Source organism: Typopeltis vanoorti, chromosome 7 (genome assembly GCF_054136105.1).
Source record: "Typopeltis vanoorti isolate ZY-2024b chromosome 7, IOZ_Tvanoo_1.0, whole genome shotgun sequence".
Classification (NCBI taxonomy): Eukaryota; Metazoa; Arthropoda; class Arachnida; order Uropygi; family Thelyphonidae; genus Typopeltis; species Typopeltis vanoorti.
In genome coordinates, this window is record NC_143555.1 from 85,941,253 (window position 1) to 85,961,691 (window position 20,439).

At 35.8% G+C, this 20,439-nt stretch overlaps 1 protein-coding gene across 1 annotated transcript in view; it reads left to right on the forward strand.

The window, feature by feature from the left end:
• The window catches only part of asrij (OCIA domain-containing protein asrij), a 230,789-nt gene that overhangs the window by 154,117 nt on the left and 56,233 nt on the right, over positions 1-20,439 (forward strand). The window contains exon 6 of the mRNA XM_090396001.1: positions 1,419-1,600. Within this exon, the coding sequence (XP_090252127.1) occupies positions 1,419-1,600 (182 nt within the window). The remainder of the gene's footprint in view (positions 1-1,418; positions 1,601-20,439) is intronic.

A 20,439-nucleotide genomic window follows, 5' to 3' on the forward strand; every position in this document is an offset into this window, starting at 1 on the left:
ATAGAACCATAGGTAATCCAGGATCTTAAATCTAATATAACAATTGTCATGTTAAATTAGGACATCATTTTCACTATAACAAAACTATCTATATGAAAGAATATTTCTCTGATGTTGTCTTAAATAGATATAGCTTTGATGTAGTTAATTTATTTTATTTCATTTAGTTATTGTAATTTTATTTTCACTAGAGGTCAGGCCAGTATAATAACCATTGATCAAATCATTGTCTCTTCAGCATACTACGTGAAATATAATTTAGCTTGTCTCTATATATGTATGTGTATACTCCAGATGATGACCTTAATATGAAGGTCAAAATGTCGGGAAATTAAAATAATTATTTATAACACAGTTGCAGAGTCCATAATTTGTGTAAAATGAAAAATAAAGGTTATCAAATTCAGTATTTGCTTTATGATTTATTTGTAAAAAGTGTTATATTCTGCTAAGGCAGCATATAAACTATAGATTTAGTATCATCACCTACATAAAGTAGAACTAAGAATCTACAAACGAGAAGAGAAAGGAAAAACTTGTTTTTCCTTTCTCTTCAAGTATTCTTGCATAAATCTTACTCTCTACTCCAGTCATCTGAATTCAACCTTCTAACTGTGCTTTCTGAATTATATAGTGCAGCCATTGCAAAACTTTTATACATCAATATTTGAGCATTTTTGTCAAATATCATTTAATCCACCTTCCTTTTTTTTCAAAAATTCATAAAGTTGATGTTCCATTTAGATTTGTGATTGTCTTCTTTGGATTCATCCTCACTCCCGCATCAGAAAACCACATCTGCTCAATTCAGGCAGGATGTAGTTTCAAATCCCACCATACGCATCAATATTTGTGAAGAGTTAGATTAACTACCCTTCACTCACCCACAGTGATAAATGTGAGGTAGGTTTATGAACTTCCATAGATGGAACTGACATAAAAAAATAATGTACGGGATTGCTATTAAAATTTGCTGATTCATTTCTCTTGGAATTTTGCTAGCAAAATTAGGTGCAAAATATTGTGTACAGTAAATTTGTCAATAGGTTTAGTTTGTTGAATGTCACTATACAAGAGCATCATAGTAAAATGCACATTTTTATGATTGTCTACAATCGTTACTTTCCTCCTCTCAGCTATCAGTTTCTCGACTTCTAGCTTATTGTACTTTAATTTCAATGTGTTTTACTGATTTATATCAAAATATTTAATATAAAATTTATATTAAATCAAACACTGAAATTAAATGCAGTTATAGTTATGCAGTTATATCAGTTTTATTGATTTATATGATAAATTAATATGACAAATGTTTTATATCAATTGATCAACAAATGAAAGTATTAAAATGATGAGATGTTAGTCAGTTTTTTGGAGTTTGTATTTAGATGTAAAACTTGCAATTTTTTTATTTTTAGATTTTCATCTGATTATAGTGGGCTCAGTAAAAGAGATGAAACAGTTTCTTTTAGTGAAGCATCAAGGTATTCACAATCAGGAGCAACTGACTATAGTACTAGTTCTGCTTCCTTGAACTTAGACACTGATAAGAACATTCAAAATCAAGGGCTGGATGACAGCAAGAGGCCAAGTTTAGACAGTTGAGTAATTTTGATTGTTATATTTAAAATTTCTTTTAAAGCTTAAAAGATACAATATACTTAAAAAATTTCTTTTAGCTGATTTATTTAATTAATGTCATCTTCATCAAGACTTGAAGTGGTTGTAAATCTTTATCCTTTTGCCAGAAAGAGATCAGAAACCTATTGTCTAAATTAGACACAAAAAAGTCCCCTGGCCTTGATGTCATTCCTCCAGTTGTCATGAAGATTTGTGCACCAGAACTGACTCCTACCCTATGCCACCTGTACAAACTCTCTTACTCCGTTGGTGGTATCCCAGTAGGTGGTGCCTGTGAATAAGCTATATTAAACTCTTTCTTCCACATTTTATCGTTATTGCAAGTGTTTTTCGTGCAAAATAATTAGTAAATGGAAAGCTAACAGAGGGTACTAAGGAGCTGATACGTCTGCACAACCTGTAAGTACCCGTAGTCCATCAGATTAGTTATCCTTACAATTAAAAAACAGTTACATGAAGTCCTCACTATGCCTACCATACAAAGTAAAGATGGTGGCAATAAAGGCCAACAACAAAAAAGTACCTCGAGTCTCGTCAGCATATTGCTGTCGATCACCAACAAACCCAATGACAATATGAAGTGGCTCAGCTGTAAAACCGAAGTTAGCAAAAAAAAGAAAAAGTATATTGTGCGATTTCTGTTGCCACTGGCTACATGCTTCCTGTGCAAAAATAGATGAATTGGCACACAAGCTTTTTATCGATCTCAACAAGCCTTTTTCCTATTCACTGTGCCTCCCTTCCATCAGACAGCTTCTGAACTTAGGCAAATGAGTCACAAACCTCGAACAACACTTTAATATTATGATCGAAACCTTCTCTTCCAAAATCCGAATGCTAGAAACTAAGCATGAGCTACTTGATGATCAGCACTCCATCACAAGTGCACCCTTTCCTGCTAATGAACTCCATGACATAATCACATTGACGGTACATGATTTGATGGAGGTCAAAAACAGGAGACTCAACACCATTATTTTGAACTTTCTGATGAAAAATGTAAATCATTAAAAGAAGACATCGCATTTTCCTAAGCAGGAGAATGCAGCTGCAATCCCAGAAACATAGTCAGATGCCATCATTTTGGACCCATAAATAAAAGAAAGGATGAAACAAACTTTCCACATCTTGTGAAGGTGACCTGTGAAACACCAAAGATGCACATTCAAATTAATAACAGCAATAAATAAGTTAAAGGACACGTCCCAATCGCGCATATGTGCTCGTCCTGACAACATTTGTCCAGAAGGAACAAGAACACCATCTTTGAAACCAACTTGAAGAAAACACCAAAATGGAAGCAACAGTTGGATCATTGACTACAAACAAGTTAAATTAGTGCAAAAATCAAGTGACATTACTAGCAGCCACCATGGAGACCAGTATGCAGGCACTGCATAGAAAATGTGCAAGATCCTTGCAGTCGAATATATGTCCCACAGAACCTTGCACATCCACTTCACTAACATTCATGGCTTCAACTCCAATCTTAATAGTATCCACCACCATCTTCAGTCCACCAAACCCCCCACCTACTCTTTTTGGCAAAAACTCAAATCTCACCTACCCTCAGCACTACCCATCTCCACCTTCCAAACTACACTTTCGATCCTTGAGTCGAAAGAAGTTAAACATCTGAGCATATATCTGCTCTGACATACCTTGCCAGAGAGCACCTAACCAAGAATCACCCAACTTTGACCTTCTTTGGTTGAAAATATCCCAAACTCCATCCTCCTTCAATGCTTATACTGAAGCCAGAAATAGATGCAAGAAAACTATCAATGCTTCCAAAACAGAATTTGAATGGGTAAAAAGCAGGAAACTTTCAGCCTGCCCAAATTGCAGCCGTGCCTTTTGGTCTCTTGCCAAGGCAATTTGTTGTACTGTTGCCCAACGCTATCCCCCCCCCAATACCAAAACGGTTCTATTGCATCATCACCCACAGAAAAAGCTAATCTCCTGGCCTCACACTTTGCCTGCAATGCATACATAACTGATAATGGTAAATGCCCCCAATCATTCAGCTGCCCGACATACAATGCCCCTGTATCCTTTTGCCAGAAAGAGATCAGAAACCTATTGTTCCACTCTTACTCCACTGTATCCCAAAGCCTGGAAATTGGCCTATATTCAGCCCGTAAGAAGAGCGACAAATCACTGCCATCTAACTACCATCCTATCTCGCTGACCTCAGTCCTATCTAAAGGAGTTGAGAATTGATGGAGAAAACATCAATTCTCAACTCTTACACTACCTTGAAGGACCCAGCTATTATATGTATAAGTGGCCACCAGTACAGATTCCATCACTGCCAGTCAACAGATCTACTTTGATATATCACCCATCTCTGAACAAATGCCATGGAGAAATTTGGCGAATCGAATCTCGAGTAGTTGCACTTTATATCTCTAAAGCTTTTGGCCGGGTCTGCACAAAGGCTGACTAAGCAACCTCATATCATTTGGACTTTCTCAGGACTTCTGCAGTTGGATTGCCAGCTTCTTGTCTGGATTCACACTATGTGTGGTGGTAGACAGTTCCTTATCCTCTCACCATCCAACTAATGCTGGAGTTATACAAGGTTCTGTTCTCTCACCAGCCCTCTTCATTCTGTATATCAATGACCTACTTCAGTTGACCTCCAACCCAATACACAGTTTTGCAGATGACAGCACATTGCACTCCTTCCTTTCATTTGACAAACCTTACTCTACATAACTTCAACCTACAGAACATCAACCACCACTGCCCTCAATTCTGATCTCCAAGCCATCCTCCAATGGGGTTCAGATATCTTCATCAATTTCAATGCTAGTAAAACCCGGTTCTGTCTTATTTCTCACAAAAAAGAACCATTTTTCCCCAGTGTTATTTTTGATAACACTCAAATTTCCAGACAAGATGATATTTCTCTTCTTAGAACCCTGACATCAGGCCTCTCCTGGCATAAACACATTACAACCATTGCATCCTCAGCTTCCAAAAAAAACTAGGATTTCTCTTTCGCTCAAGACATTACTTCACCTCTAAATAGCTTAACCTTATACAAATCACAAATCCACCCAGCTATCAAATACTGCTCTCACATTTGGTGTAGGACCCCGAAAAGCACCCTCAAAATGCTTGACTCAATGCAGAGGAGAGCAGTTAGATTGATAAATGACCTGTCTCTTACCAACTTACTCCCCCAACTTTCACACAGACATTTGGTCTCTGCAATTTGTGTATTCTATAAATATTTCCACAACAAATGTTCATCTGAAATAGCATCAATAATTTCCCCCACTCAGTTCTAAGCCTGTTGGAACACGTACAGCTACCACCCAATATCCTTTCACAGTGCACCTTGAAACCCACAGAACAAGTTTCTTTTCCTCCTCCTTCATTCCTGCTACTGGTACTGTGGAACAGTCTTTCCCCGATGTATTTCCGAAGGAATACAATATACAGGCTTTTAAATCAAATGTAAACAAGTTAGTCCTTTCCCAACCCACTACCATATATCGTACTAATGTACTATAGGTTGATCAACCAACCTCTTGTGTATGGGCTCAACATAAAAAATAAATAAATAAAAGAGAGAATAGAAGTACTGTGAGTGATAATGATAGAACAAGAATGCAAGATGGACAGTGAAATGGGAGAAGTCGTGGTTCACAGGAGACAGTATAAGGAGAGTGGATGTTGGAAGTAGTAGTGAATGTGTGTATGGGAATGGGATGTACAGGATGTAGTTGAGTCTGAAGAGATAGCGTAAGTGGTGATAAAGACAGTTGGCTAGTTGTGGGGAAATCACAACCTACAAGTGGCATGGGCAGGACTGGTTATAGACCTAAAAAAGTGAATTGTGTTTATTTACAAATGCTAAGGGAGATGAAATGGTTTTGTTGACTGAGTTTATTCATCCAAAAATTGTTGGAATAAGTGAAACATGGTTGTATAAGGATGATATCCTGACTGGAATAGAAATAGAAGGGTATAATGTTTTTCATGAGGATAGAAAGGACAAGAAGGGAGGGAGGGTGCCATGCATAATAGCAGGTGATTTGTGTCCACACAAATTGGAACAAGATGTAAATAATGGCAATGGGTTTGAGTCAGCATCGTGTGAAGTGGAGGTTGACAGGAAGAGATATTTAGTCAGATGATTGCTATAGGTCAGGGCATGTGGAGGATGGTGATGAAGAAATGTATAAGCATCTTGAGTTGTGTACAAGAGAAGAATGATTATTATGGGTGATTTTAATTATGACAGTATAGACTGGAATGAAGAGAGCATTTGAGAATAAGGAAAATTAATTTCTGGAGTTCCTGAAAGACAACTATCTTAGTCAATATGTAAAGGAGGGCACACAAGGATCGAGAGTTTTAGGTCTGATCATTTTATCAGAGGATGTGATTGTGAATGAGGTTTTGCATTTCCCTTCAGTTGAAAGTGATCACCTGATTTATGGCTAATCATATGAAGACGTCTTTGAGGAAAGGATATACACTGCTTGGAAAGAAGTCAAAGGACACCCCATGGGCAAGGTACATCATGCCATGTAACAAATCACGTGTTTGTAGCCAGTATAAATTGGTGGAATATGATGCTCAAAAGCCGGTGTAACTGTGTCCAGGTGAAATGGCTGCAAGAAGGGAACTGACAGAGTTTAAAAGTGGCATTGTGGTAGGATGCTGTGTTGTGGGCCTATCTGTTTGGCAAATTGGGCTATCACAGGCCAACCATATCAGTGATACCATGCTGAGATGGAGGTGCAGTGGACAACCCACCACAATTAACAAATGTGATCATAGGGGTACTATAAAGGATAATACGTAAAAATTGCCATTTGTCAGCCAACGCATTGAATGCAGAGTTCTGGGAATTGAGTGAACATAAATCTGCACAAAAACATTCAGAATCGAGGCCCACAACATGGGTTTTCATGGTAGGACCACAATATGCAAGCCACACATTACCTGAACCAACATGCAGTGTTGTTGTCGTCGTTGTCTTCAGTGGTGCAAAGACCATGTAAAGTGGAATGTGAAAGCTTGGAAAGCTGTGTTATGGAGCACTGAATCATGTTACACCCTTTATTGAGCAGATGGACTGGTGTGGCAGTTGCCCTGTGAACATCTCTTACTAGAATGTGTAACACCCAAACTATGAAATTTAGAAATTGCGATTCTTGTATAAGGCTGTAATCAGGCCTTATATGGATTATTGTGCACAGATTTGGTCACTGGGTTTTCATGGTGACAAGGACATACTTGAAAGAATCCAGAGAAGATTCACAAAGGTTGGTCATTGCAATTTGGAACGTGAACACAGGTTGAATTTGCAAAGCCTGATGAATAGGAGGAAGAGGGGGATATGATTGAGATGTATGTGCGTGCGTGCGCATGTGTGTGTGTTGGTCATGGGTTGTTACCAGGTTAAGATGGAAGAAATTTTTCATAGAGAGAGATAGAACAAGAGGCCATCCCTGGAAACTGTATAAGGGGATCTGAGCAAAGGAGCTAGGAACAGGTTCTTTGCATGGAGAGTGGTTGCTGAGTGAAATGCATTGCATGAGTGTTTTGAAGACAGACACATTGACTCAGTTTAAGGCACCTTTGGATGAGTTTTTGTGTGTTAAAGTGTGTACCTCCCATGATAAGTCTCTGACTCCATGAAGATCAGATGTTAATAATTACTAACAATAATAACCAAATTCCTGATGAGTGGCCTCAAAGGGTGTACAGAATAGGATACTATGTTACCACTACATGAAGAGTTTGCATTGTTACTAACTTCTTATTGACAATTTTCTCCAAACTATTCTGTTATCTGTCAGAACTTCAGTGTTGTTGGTTCTTATGTTTGTCTTCTAATGGCATCATTAATCCACCTATATTTCAGTTTTCCTGTGGATATCTTTCTTGCCATCCTGGCATTAAACTACTGTTTTGTTAACCTTTTCTCTCCCATTATGTTTAAGTGACCATATCACCTGAGATTAGCTCTGCTAATACATTCCTGCATTCCATCATAATATTTTCATTTTTAAAATGCTGCTGCCATTGATACAATCTATTCAGTCCCTTAATTTTTCTCAAATCTCTCATATCTATAGTCAGAAAAACTTGAAATCTGGAAAGGCAGATAGAGTAGATGATATTTGACTATAAATTCTCAAATATGGAATTATAAAAGATCACAGTGACTATACTGCATAATTCAGAAGACCTGGTCAGAAGGTGGAATTCTAGATGATTGGAGTAGAGCTCTCATAGTATATCCATCTATTAAAAAGGAAATAAACTGAATGTGAGAATTACATAGGAATTTAATAGTGAGTGTTTTTGATTTATGCAAATATCTTAAAAAACATTTTTGAAAGAGAAGCTTGGAGAAGAACAATCTAGGTTCATGCCAAATAGATTTTCACCGTAAGGCAAATGGTTAAGAAATCATGGGAATATAACAAGATCTGTCTTTACTTTTGTGAACCTGGAAAAGGCGTATAAGGCCAAGAGACTTTTCAGCTTTCTAAAGTTGTATGGCGTAAATTCTTAATGATGATCTTACAACTCAAATATATATTGACCAGTATGCAGTCTATATTTGAGTTGTAAGATCATCAGTAAGAATTGAAGAAATACAGGAAGATTGTTTAATGTAAAATCAGGTTTAAGACGAGGGTGCACACTATCGCCACTCTTATTCATCATTTATATGGATTGGATTATGAAGAAAAGTTGTATTAAACCTGATATTAAAATTATAAATCTTAACCTCAGCTCTTTCCGTTATGCAGGTGTTGTACTTCTAAATAAATCCAGTAACAGTTTGCAGGATTTCTTGACTAAATTGAACAACTGCTATAATAATTTTGGTATGAAAATCAGCAATAAAATGACAATGAAAATAGGTAGAAATATTGGAAACATCACCTGCATCACGAATGGAGAACCTGTAGAACAAGTAAAACATTTCTGCTATTTAGGGCACAATTTTAGTGAAGGCAGAAAATTAAATATAGATATATAAACAGAATTAGCAAAGCTGGTATGGTAGAAAGTCAACTGAATAAATTTATATGAAATAAGAGAAGTTAAACAAAACTTTACTTTCAGAGAGCTGTGTTAGAAATAAAAAAACACTTGATTAAAGACTGTAGATCACAGATATGAGAATTCTGAGAAAGATTAGAAGAGTGAACAGATGGAATCACTGGCAATTTCATATTAAAAATGGTGATGTTAGGGAAATTTTCTTCCATTGTTAGCATTCAGGAATGTGTTAGCAGAGCTAATCTCATGTGGTATAGTCACCTAAACAGCAGATTGGAAGAGAAGAAAAGTTAGCAAAACAAGTGTTTTTGTCAGTATGACAGGGAAAAAGATCCAGAGTAACCAAGATGTAGGTGGATTGATATAGTAAAAAGTGCCTTAGAAGACAGAAATATAAGATCTCATAATATTGGAGTCTTTGACAGATAACAGATTAATTTGAAGGAAAATTGTTGATAGGAAGTTACTAAAGATATAACATTTTCATGTAGTACTATCATAATATGATTGTAGAGTGCAAGTCGAGTAATTATTATGGGTGACTTAAACTTTGGAGACATAGACTAGAAGGAGAAAAGATTACATGGCAGGAAGAAAATGGAATTTATACACTTACCAAAAGATAATTACATGAAATAGTATGTGATGGCCAGGACATGAGGTACAAGTGTGTTGGATCTTTTTATATTAACAGAAAACCTATTTATAATTGATGAGACTACATTCTCTCCAAATGGTGAGAGAGTGATCATGTGGTGTTGACTTGGGAGGTAGTGAAACATGGAAATTTCAGTTAAGTGATATATTTGGAACTAAAAGGCAGGTGATTATAAAAAAAAACTTAAGAAGCAACTTTAAGTAGTGCCATGACATAAAGATCTGCAAGGGAAGGATGTTCACAGTGCATGGGGATAGTCAAGTACTATCTGGAGGAAGCAATATCAGACTGTATGCCGAAGGTCAGGAGGATAAAATTGGGTAGGAGTTATATGGATGAGTAGTATTATTAAGCATGAGTCTGCAAAAAAAAAAAAAAAAAAAAAAGAAAAGAAATAGTAAAAATGTTGGTGTGTGTGTGTATAAGGACCAGCATGACCATTGTGCTCATGAACAGTACTAAGGTCAGGAAAGAAAAGTGATCAGCATGGAAAGAAAGGCAAAATCAGATTATATGAAGAAATTAGCTGAGCAGGCCAAAGGAAATCCCAAAGAGTTCTTTCATTATGTGGCTAATAGGAGGAAGAGTAACTATGGAGGTAATTGGGATATTTCAGAATATGAATGCAAAATACATCTGTAGGATATCAGCTAGTGTTTTATAAGAATGTGCAAGAGAACTGGCAATTCCTTTGACTAGGCCGTTTAAGTCTCAGCTCTGGCAGAATCCCAAGAGAGTCACTAGGACATCAGTAGCAAATTATAGACCAATCAGTATCTCAGGAGTAGTAGTAAAAGTACTGGAAAAGTTTGTCAAAGAGAAAATTCAAGAATGGGTGGATAAGAGTGTGATGGGCTGTGTGGAGCAACATGGATTTGTGAGGTGTCGGTCAAGCTTTTTTGTAATAGAGGGACATTCAAGTTGGATAAAGGAAATGACTATACATTGATACTGCTGGATTTTGCAAAGGCATTTGACAGGATACCACATGGAAATCTCTTACGCAAACTGGAACAAATGGGGAATGGATATGAAACTGGTGATATTGATACAAGAATGGCTGATGGAAAGTTACCCAAAAGTAGTAGTATATGGAGAGCAGGTTCAGGAGCAAGCAGGTGACTAGCAGGGTGCCACAAGGCTCTGTGCTTGGACCGCTGCTGTATAATTTGTACAAGTAAATAATTTGAAGAGAGATATTCAATTGTTTGTTGATGATTCAAAGGGTAATAGTTAATCAAGATGATGTAGATTGCAGGATGATTTAAATAGGCTGACGGTATAGGCAAAACATATGATGTCAATTTCATGTGGAAAAGTGTGAAGTTTGGGATACAAAGATTACAAGCTGTGTACCACATTGAGGGAACTATACTCCAGAAAATTGATGAAACCAGAGATTTGGAGGCTGTAGTAGTAAGCAGAAAAACTGAAGTTTAGAGGGCATATTGCTAAGGTAGTCAGTCTAATTCAAGGATTACTTGGTTATTGAAGAACACACTAACAAGCAGAGATAAGGGAATTATCATTCCTTTTTACAAAGCCTTGATGCAACACATCTGGATTACTATTCCAAAGTTCTGGTTACCTGGGATTCTAGGGCAGTGGTTCTTAACTGGTGTTCCGCAAACTGGTTACAAGTGTTCTGCCAATGAAAGATGTCACATGACACAGTTCTGAGTGTAATTGGCTACTCTGATCCTAACAACTGAAGACTGCTATGTGCGTTGACTTTCTAAACCAATAGAATATCATTTATAGGTACTATTTTTAATGTGTAAAATTTTAAACATATTGGAAGAAAAGATTTCAAGTTACTTTTCTACCTTAAATACACACAGGTATGACTGGATACGAAATCCATTTGGCACAGTTAATACATCGAGTTGTGAGTTTTCGTTACAAGAAGAAGAAGAACAATTAGTTACCTTGTCAACGGATCGTACTCTAAAAATGAAATTCACTGAAACAACTCTTGAGGAATTTTGGATTTTTGTCCAAGCCAAAATACCCAGCTTTCTCCACAAGGGCACTGAAAATTTTGTTACAGTTTTCAACGTCATATTTGTGTAAGCTCGGTTTCTCAATATTAACCAATATAAAAACTAAAAAGCATGAAAGACTTACTAATATATAGACAAAGAGATGAGGGGTAGCTATATCACATATTAGACCTATTGATGAAATCTGCAAAAGCTGACAAGCTCAAGTATTGCGATAAAATAAGTTCCATTTTTATAAAAGGCAAGTCCATGCATATTTTTTATTGTTAGCTTTATGACCCCTAATGCTTTTGGTGTTCCCCAAATTTTTCTTATAATCAAAAGTGTTCAGTGACTTCGAAAAGGTTAAGAACCACTGTTCTAGGGGGGGGGATAAGGATGTGGTGGAGAGGATCCTGAGCTGTGATCAAGATGATGAGTGTTCTGTGAAATGTCCCTTATTAGAATAGATTGAGAGTTTGTGGGCTGCAAACACTGGTTGATATGTAAAAAAAAAAAAAAAAGAGGGGGTATGATAGAAACATTTAAGTTACTTAAAGGATTTTAGAATTAATACAAAGGAAATATTTCAGCACTTGGCTAGAGAGGATAAAACAAGGGGTCATCCCTGTAAATTGGGTAAGGGCGTGGTTAGTAGGGATGTGAAGACTAGATTTTTCACTTGGAGAGTTGAATGGATGGAATGGGTTGACAGAGTCAGTTGCAAGTGCTTTGTCTGTTGATGAATTCAAGGAGGGGGTACAATAGACATTGTGTGGATAATTTGGGTCTTCCAAAGTGAGTTTTAGAGCTCCATTGAAGTGTCTGTGCAATAATATCTGCATAAAGTAAAGAGCTGAGATTAATGTCTACAATTTTGATATCAAGTTCCTGCATAATGTGATACATATAGATGATGAATAACAGTGGTGATAGTATGTCCCCTTGTCACATCCCTGATTGTACTTCAATTCTAATTGCTGACTTACAACTCAGATATATGCTTTGTATTTCTTAATATAGTGTCCTGTTTAATCCATATAATTGTAGCATTTTGAACAGCTTTTCTATAGTGCTATATCATATGAATTTTCTAGATTTACGAAACTCAGATACAGATATTCCTTGTTATAATACTATGATTTCTCATGTGGAAAACTGAAGAACAAGGTAGAGAATCAGATTTCCATTCCACATTTTTTTTTTTAACCTCTATTCAGTATGTTTGCATAAATCTCACTTAGAACACTCAGTCGGTCAGAAAATTTATCTGTAATTCTCACATTCAGTTTTATTTCTGTTTTTATAGATGAGTACTATGAGAGCTCTACTCCAAATATCTCAAATTTGGGTGATAGATGGTATTGGTATAGATGATGGTGGTAGTTGCGATTTGTTATAGTTGGTGGATTTGAGTGGTGGAGACAGCTGTAGAATAGATGCTCTCCCTTGATGAGTCTTTGGACTCCCTGGAGGTGTCATGTAATAATAATAATTTGACTTGTGATCAGGTCATCTGATTTATGGAAGTAGCCTCTGTAAAACTTTTATACCTCCATATTTGAGCATTTCTGTTAAGATATCATCTACTCCAGTTGCCTTTCCATATTTTTTTTTATTTTTTTGAGGGGGGGGGCTTTTACCTCAAGTATTGATATTTTCTCCTGAATGCATTTCTTTTGAATATTTTCTATACTCTTTTTGTCACTGATTTTTCTAATTAAGAGATTCAAAGTAATTGCTCTAGACATCTAAAAAATCTTTTATCTTCAGTTTTCATGTAATCTTTATCATCTGTTTCCTTTAATAGTAGTACTCTTTCCTCAATTTCTAAGCTTTTTCTATTCTCTTTATATTTCCTCAAATCTCATGATTTTTGTTTAGGTACTTTTACACATCTCTTTCTTGATTTTTCTCTGTACTCCCTCAGTGCACATTCTGTCTGACTTGTTGGAAACCTTTTGATATGTTTTCTTCTTTTCCTTGACTGCTTAACTTCCTGATTCCAACATGGCATTCTGATTTTTCTATCCTTTGCTGACAACTTCACCCCATGCCTCTCTTGCTGAATCATTCAACATTTAACTCAGTTTGTCCTGACTCTCCAAGGTTTGATTCCTGTCTTCACATTTTTTCATTCTTTCTTTAATAATATTTGTATGGCTTGATTTATATTTAAACTATTTAAACTATGTAAACTGCTTCACTTGGATTCTTTTTTTATAACTTTCTTACATACTTTTCGTTTCACTATGATGTCTGATTTCATCTTGCTCAAACTAAACGGTGAACACTCCCTATTAAAACTCCCTGCATAAGCTTGTATCCTAAACCATAACTTCATTATGGTTTAGGATTCACTATCAGCAACAGTGTAATTAATGAGACTTTTCTTATTTCTTGTGTCTTCCCAAGAAATGGTGTTAATGATGACTAGTCTGTCTTGAACAGAGATTTAGCAGGCCGTTACCACTATTACTAGCTTTGCCCTTTTCTCCACAAAACATTTCTGTATGTCTGGGATTCATTTTCTGTGCAGTTCTTCATATCTCCAACAAGAATGTTTCCTTTTTCTTTATGTTAGCTGTCTTCTCTAATGAATCAAAAAATTCCTCCACCTCTTCCTTAGTAGAACTTTCTGTGGTACCATCCACAAATAGTTTCTCATTTTGACGTTTGCCCACATAACTCGATTTGATATTTCCTGCCATTCAAGATTATTTTTATGTTTAGTGTTGAATACTATAATTGCTCTTTCCTTTTCCTGATCATTTTTGTTTGAATATCGCATCATGTAATGGTTATTTAGAAGAACTTTATGTATTTGTGTTTTCTTTGTTTCTGTAATACCCAAGTACATCAACACTTCTTTTCCATTGATAGTTCCTGTCATGAATTTGGGTTGGAGTCTGTTCCAGTAGCTGACTTTTCACTGTTTACTTTGGTTTCTTGATGGAAACAGCAGGGATCTAGTTTAACCTGGTGACTCCCCCACCCAGCATGGAGTTTCATCATGTTGCATTCATTTTGTTTTGATTTAAACCAATGTAGAATACAATTATCATATGTTCACTGGGCATTCACAGATGCCATATGGCCATACCAGGCCTCATCATGTAGTCCTGTTGTATGCTGTTTTGGAGGCTTCAACTCTCTGATCTTCAGAGAGTTGAAGCCTCCACCCCATCCTCATTGATTACCAGTTAGATACTTACCAATGGGATGCACAGCAATGTGAGTACTGAGCAATAGATCGGAAGCTCTAGCCACTTATCTGCATTAAAAGGCTATATTGTATTCTCCTTTCAGTTATCTAGCTTGACCCTTCAGTGACCCAGTTAGTGTTGTAACAGAGACCATATTGATTGCATAGCAATTTTTTCAAAGCAAAACAGCCAATTTTCCTTTATATATGATTATCAGGACAGGCCTTACTGAATCATGAGGTTGAGAGTTGTCATGGTACCAAAGGTGCACATACTGATAGTATGAATATCTTCCACATGTATGTAGGTACATAATGATTCATTTGTGTAATGATATATTAATAAATTCATAACGTAAATAAGGAAATTTTCTTTCTTCTTTACTTTATTTTCTTGTTCTCAGAGTTAAGTCCTTCCTTTTATAACATCACTGGGTAAAAATATAATATGTAAAAGATGTATTAATCTGTTCTTGATTCAAGAAAGTACATCCACCACCAGGCTATAATTGCAACCAGATTACAACACAAAGAATGGTCTTGTTACAATATTCATTTACATAAAATGGTCTTATTAGAATATGTACTTACATAACTTGGGAACACAGATAATTGTACTGTATTATGCTGCATATATTACGCCAGTGTTGAGAAACATCTTCAAGAACCATAAAAACTGAAATACTATTAGTTAATGTTCCATGCATATTTGACTGAAAAACATAGCATTAGCATTGTGTTCAGTGGAAAATTGGTGTTAAGTGAAAAGTAAAAAAAATATTCCTTAAAAAAAAAACTGTTCATATGTAATATATAATACTTTTTAGAGTTAATTCTAATTGACACCTCACTTAAGAAATCTTTTTAAATCATGCATTATCATTTAAAAAAGAATGTGTGTGTTACCCACAGTCTGGGTTAATCATAGCTTTACAAATTCACTTTCCCCTTCTATAGGTAAGCAGTAAATTGGAAGCCTATTTATCTTACCATCTATTGGCCATAGCTGTCAGTAGTATACGAAGTGTGTTCAAAAAAAGACCAAACTTTTTAAATAGCATGCCAACCAGCACAGAGAGTGTGCTGCAGCTACTGAACACAGGTTTTGACAACAAGCTACCATTTTCCCCATTCTGCTATGAGCATTAGTCGTTGAGTTATATCTGCTGAAGTGAGCACGTTCACAAGCTGTTCGTTGGATTAGTGACAATGAAAGAGCTTGAAGAACAATACAGCAATCCCTTGATTAGTGCGCCTAATTGTTCTTTAAAACAGGCACATTAATCGAAAACGCACTAATTGAATATAATAAGCTATGGAAAATGTATAATTCGTTCCTCAGATTTCTTTTTTGACCCTTAATTTTTTTTATAAAAGAATTAGGGTATGTCTCAGGGTCTAGTTAAAGGAAACCATGAAGCTGAAAGACAATAAAACATATTCAGAATATAAATTTATTATTCTGCTTCTTAACAAAGAATTGAGCTAATGTAGATTGGCGGGCATTCTGTTTCTTTTTTTCATACAACTGATGGTATGGCCCTATTGCCTCTTCAGCAAATTTTACTGGTTCTCTCTTCACCAGTGTCAGTTTCTAAGCATTGCTGCTTAAAAACTTCGATTGTATGAAAACTATTTTCAAATTGTTTCTGTGAAACCTCTTTGGGCTTGTCAGTGATTTAATTTTCTTTGTATTCTTCAGGATCTTCCCGCTGTGTTTAAATTTATCAGGTCGGAATCACTCAACTTCTCAGAATGAGATTTAATTAACTTAGATTCATTTGAAAAGCCTCTGAAATCATTTGCACAGTGTGGAAGAATCTGCTTCCAAACTGCTCGCATATTGCTAGCAGTAATTTCATTCGACTTTGCGACTTTATAACCAGGCTGAGATCTCTCTGATTTGGCTAGAAAAGTCTTGGAAGGCATTCACTTACAAAAAAGACCAGTTTCATCGACATTAAATATTTGTTGATCACAGTAGTCTCCTTCTTACACAGATTCTTTTACTCGCGAGTAAAGGTTAGGAAAATAATTTAAAATAAAAAAGTAAGGAAAACAATTGTACGAGATATGATCAGCAAAATGCTATGTAAAGCAGACGACATAAATTTTGGCAGTAAATTTGGAACATAGTTTACATGGAAATAATGTAGTATGCCATTAAAAAATAACTTTGTAAAATGTTTCAAATCGGTAACTAAAGTATTTCATCCTGGCGAGTGATTTTTTTAAATAGTTAGCCATAAAAAATGTATAGATAGAAAATTTTTAAAATCTGTAACATTTATTTTTGAGATCTATATAGGTGCACTAATCAAATTTTAGAGGCGCACTAATTGAATTTGGATATCGAAAAAAAAACTAATCGGGGGCTCAATAATCGAGGGATTGCTGTACGTATGTGGGAAATTTTGCTGCAAACTTGGTAAAAATTTTACAAAGAAATTTCAGTTGCTTAATTAAGCATATGGGAAAAAGGGTCTCCTTGACTAAAAAAAAAAAAAAAGCATGGATGAGTTGGTCAAAGATCAAGGTGATGTTGGTTGTGTTTTTTGATTGGAAAGGCATTGTCCATTATGAATTTGTACCACGTGGTTAGATGATAAACAAAGAGTTGTACCAGGAAGTTTTAGCGCATTTGGGGGATGCTGTGTGCAGGAAGAGGCCTGAATTGTGGGAAAATCAGACTTGGATGTTGTACCACGACAATGCATTGGCTCATGCGTTGCTCCTCATCCACAGTTATATGGCAAAACATCAGATATCGATTGTGCCCCTTCCCCCTATTCTCCAGACTTAGCCCCAGCAGACTTTTTCCTGTTTCCCAAACTGAAAACCACTTTCAAAGGATGTCATTTCCAAACCATAGAGGAGATTCAGAAAAATGCAATAAGAGAACTGTGTGCCATCACACATTCCAGGAAGCATTCCAACAATGGAAAAAACACTGGGAACGACATATCACCAATAGAGAGGGGGGGGAACTTCTTTGAAGGGGATAATGTTTAAAATGCAAAATGAGTGATAAAGTCTTTATAGCAAAAGTTCGGTCTTTTTTTGAACATGCCTTGTATATATTTATTATGTTTTTAGAAGTATGTCTGCACTTGAGCTGGTTTACTTGTTTTTTCAAGAAAGACCCTTGCATCTCTGTTTACAATTGCCTAATTTAGTTCTACCACAGAAAGGTGTAATAAGTTTCTCCCATCCCATCATAGATAGGATTAGAACCTAGATCATTTTACTAGGCAAGTGACATGTCAAAACTAACTTCCATGGCGACTTGTTTATGGATCCAATAAATATTAAAGTATTAAATATTAAATATTAGCATAAATAAAGAAATGCAATTTAGAAACATAAGATGTGCTTCTGAACTACATGATTTGTGTTACTTTCTGTTGAAAAATTATTACATATGCTTAATAATTCACAAAAATTTCACCCTGCCCTTGGATATCTTTGATAATTACTTTTGAATAATTACACACTTTTAGACATGTCATTTCTTCTCAGAATAAATTGTTATTATTATTACCAGACCTTCAAGGCATGAGGGACTCAAGTGAAGAAGCCACATATCACTCACACCAGTTGTTATACCTTTTCTTAAATTTATTCACGCTACCTGTATTCATCACCTTCAAATGCAAACCATTCCAGTCACACACTGCCGTCTGAGAGAAAAATCTCTAACACTCTCCCCCCCCCCTCCCCCCATTCTTGACTGTATTCATTCTCAACTCCCATGGATGTCCTTTCACCACCCTCCATAAAATGAAAAATTCCATCTACCAGTATCCTGTATAAACCATTTCAAAAGTTTGTTTTTATTATATTATCCCTTTTTCTCCTGTTGATCAGTGTGTGTACAGTCCACACATTTCCAATCTGTTCTCATAATCTACATTCCGCAATCTGATATCATCTTTAACACGTGCCTTTGTACTCTCCACTGTATTTTCATCACTCCAGAAACCAGGAAATCAGATCTGAGAGTCCAGGTGATGTTGTATCAATGCAAAGAGGTAAAATGGCTTCCTTATTCTTGCATGTCAATGTTCATTTCAACATTGCAGTGATTCTCTGAGTTGTATTTGCAATTTTTGCTATATGACCCCTGAACTTCAACTTCCTGTTTACTAAAACTCTAAGATCTCTAACTTAGTCATTTTCTTCCAGCATAATCCCACCAATATAATTAAGGCAAAAATTATTTTTTAAAAAATTAACAGAAACAAAATAATTGGGTGCATCTCTATTGCACGAAGCTATAGAATGTACATGATGATGATGTCATAGTCCAGTTCCTGTACGCAAGCCTGCAGATTTAATATCATTCATGTGCTAGTATTTTTTTGAGGAATGATATGCATATATTGATATAATACTTAAAAAGGAACTTTAATTAATATTACATGTATTTTGTCCAACTCCAGTTGTCACCATTAGTGAAAATTGTATTCAAATTAATATTAGGCATTACATAAGAAAGATCAGCATGCAAGGTAAAAATATAAGTAAAGTCTACATTTGTTAACAGAGCCATCTAGTAAATATCACTAGAATTCTTTATCAGTGGGTCAAAGGATTTGAGAATGAGAGTCTCCCAGATGTATCAATATTTTGCTTCTACATTTCATTATGATTGCCAAGGTTGTTCAAAGCTGGAGTAGATAGACTCAATAAAAAGTCTTTCAAATTGTATTTCTTTCTGTAAAGTGGCTTTCTTGCAGTAAATTCTGTCATTGGTGTCCTTAAGCAAGATCTAAAGACCTAAGTGGCTATAGTGGTGGTGGTGAACATAATCCTTATGTCCACCAATTCTGATGATAAACGTTTGGCCATAATAGTTTACAACTGCAGGGCAGTTGGTCGACTCCTAGGAGTTGATCATGATAAGAGCAGATAATGTGTGCTAATTTTCTGTGTGACCTGCTATCTTTACCTATCTCTGCTATGCTGTTATCTGTTTCCACATCTAATTTGTCGCTATCACTAAAATATTATTCCTGGAATAGCTGATATGTTTTACTTGTTCTATAGATTTTCCATTAAGAGTGCAGTTGATGTTGTCTGTTTCGGCTTATTTGCATAGTTGTTGCCTTTTATTGTTATTTTCCTACCAAATTTGTTACTGCAGTTGTTAGTTTAGTTAATGAGTCCTGAAGACTTGTAGTGGATTTATGAGGCAAGCCCAGAAACTGAATTCCAATTGTAATGCAAGTGGCAGGATGCAGATGTATCTGTGTAGTGATGTTAAGCAGTCAATAAGTATACGGACATATTGTCAGTTCTTAGTCTGTATTTATAAATTTGCTATTATGTTATAAAATGAGTAAGAAAATAAAAAATCTTGCCAATTGGGAGATATAGTCAGTGATAATACAAAAAATATTTTGTATAATATGATAAATACAAAAAAATGTTCACTTGGCTGAAATTTACTCGCAAGTTGGTGATGCATATGAAGAAAATTCCATGAGAGAATGAGTGGTAAGAAAACTGTGTTGAATGAAAGATGTGCACACTGAAGATCAAACTGACTTCTGGTTATTAATCACTGCTGATCTGCTTGACCAGGTGAATGAGAAGATTTGAAAAAACAGAAGATTTATCATTCCTGAATTGAGTGTACATTTTCTATACATTTCTCATTCTTTGTGACCTGAAACTGATGCAGAATACTTACAATATCACAAATTGTGCACAAGTGCCAAAAATACTTAACATTTGCAAAACAAAATACATGGTGGCAGCACTGAATGTTTTTGCAATGATATCATAATGAGGGGTGATGAGAAGATGAAACGTGAAGTTCTCATGTGACATCATAGAGAGTGAGAGTAAGCAGCAGTCAGTGCATTAGGCAGCATAGTGTCTCTCTAAAGGCAAAGAAATTTGTA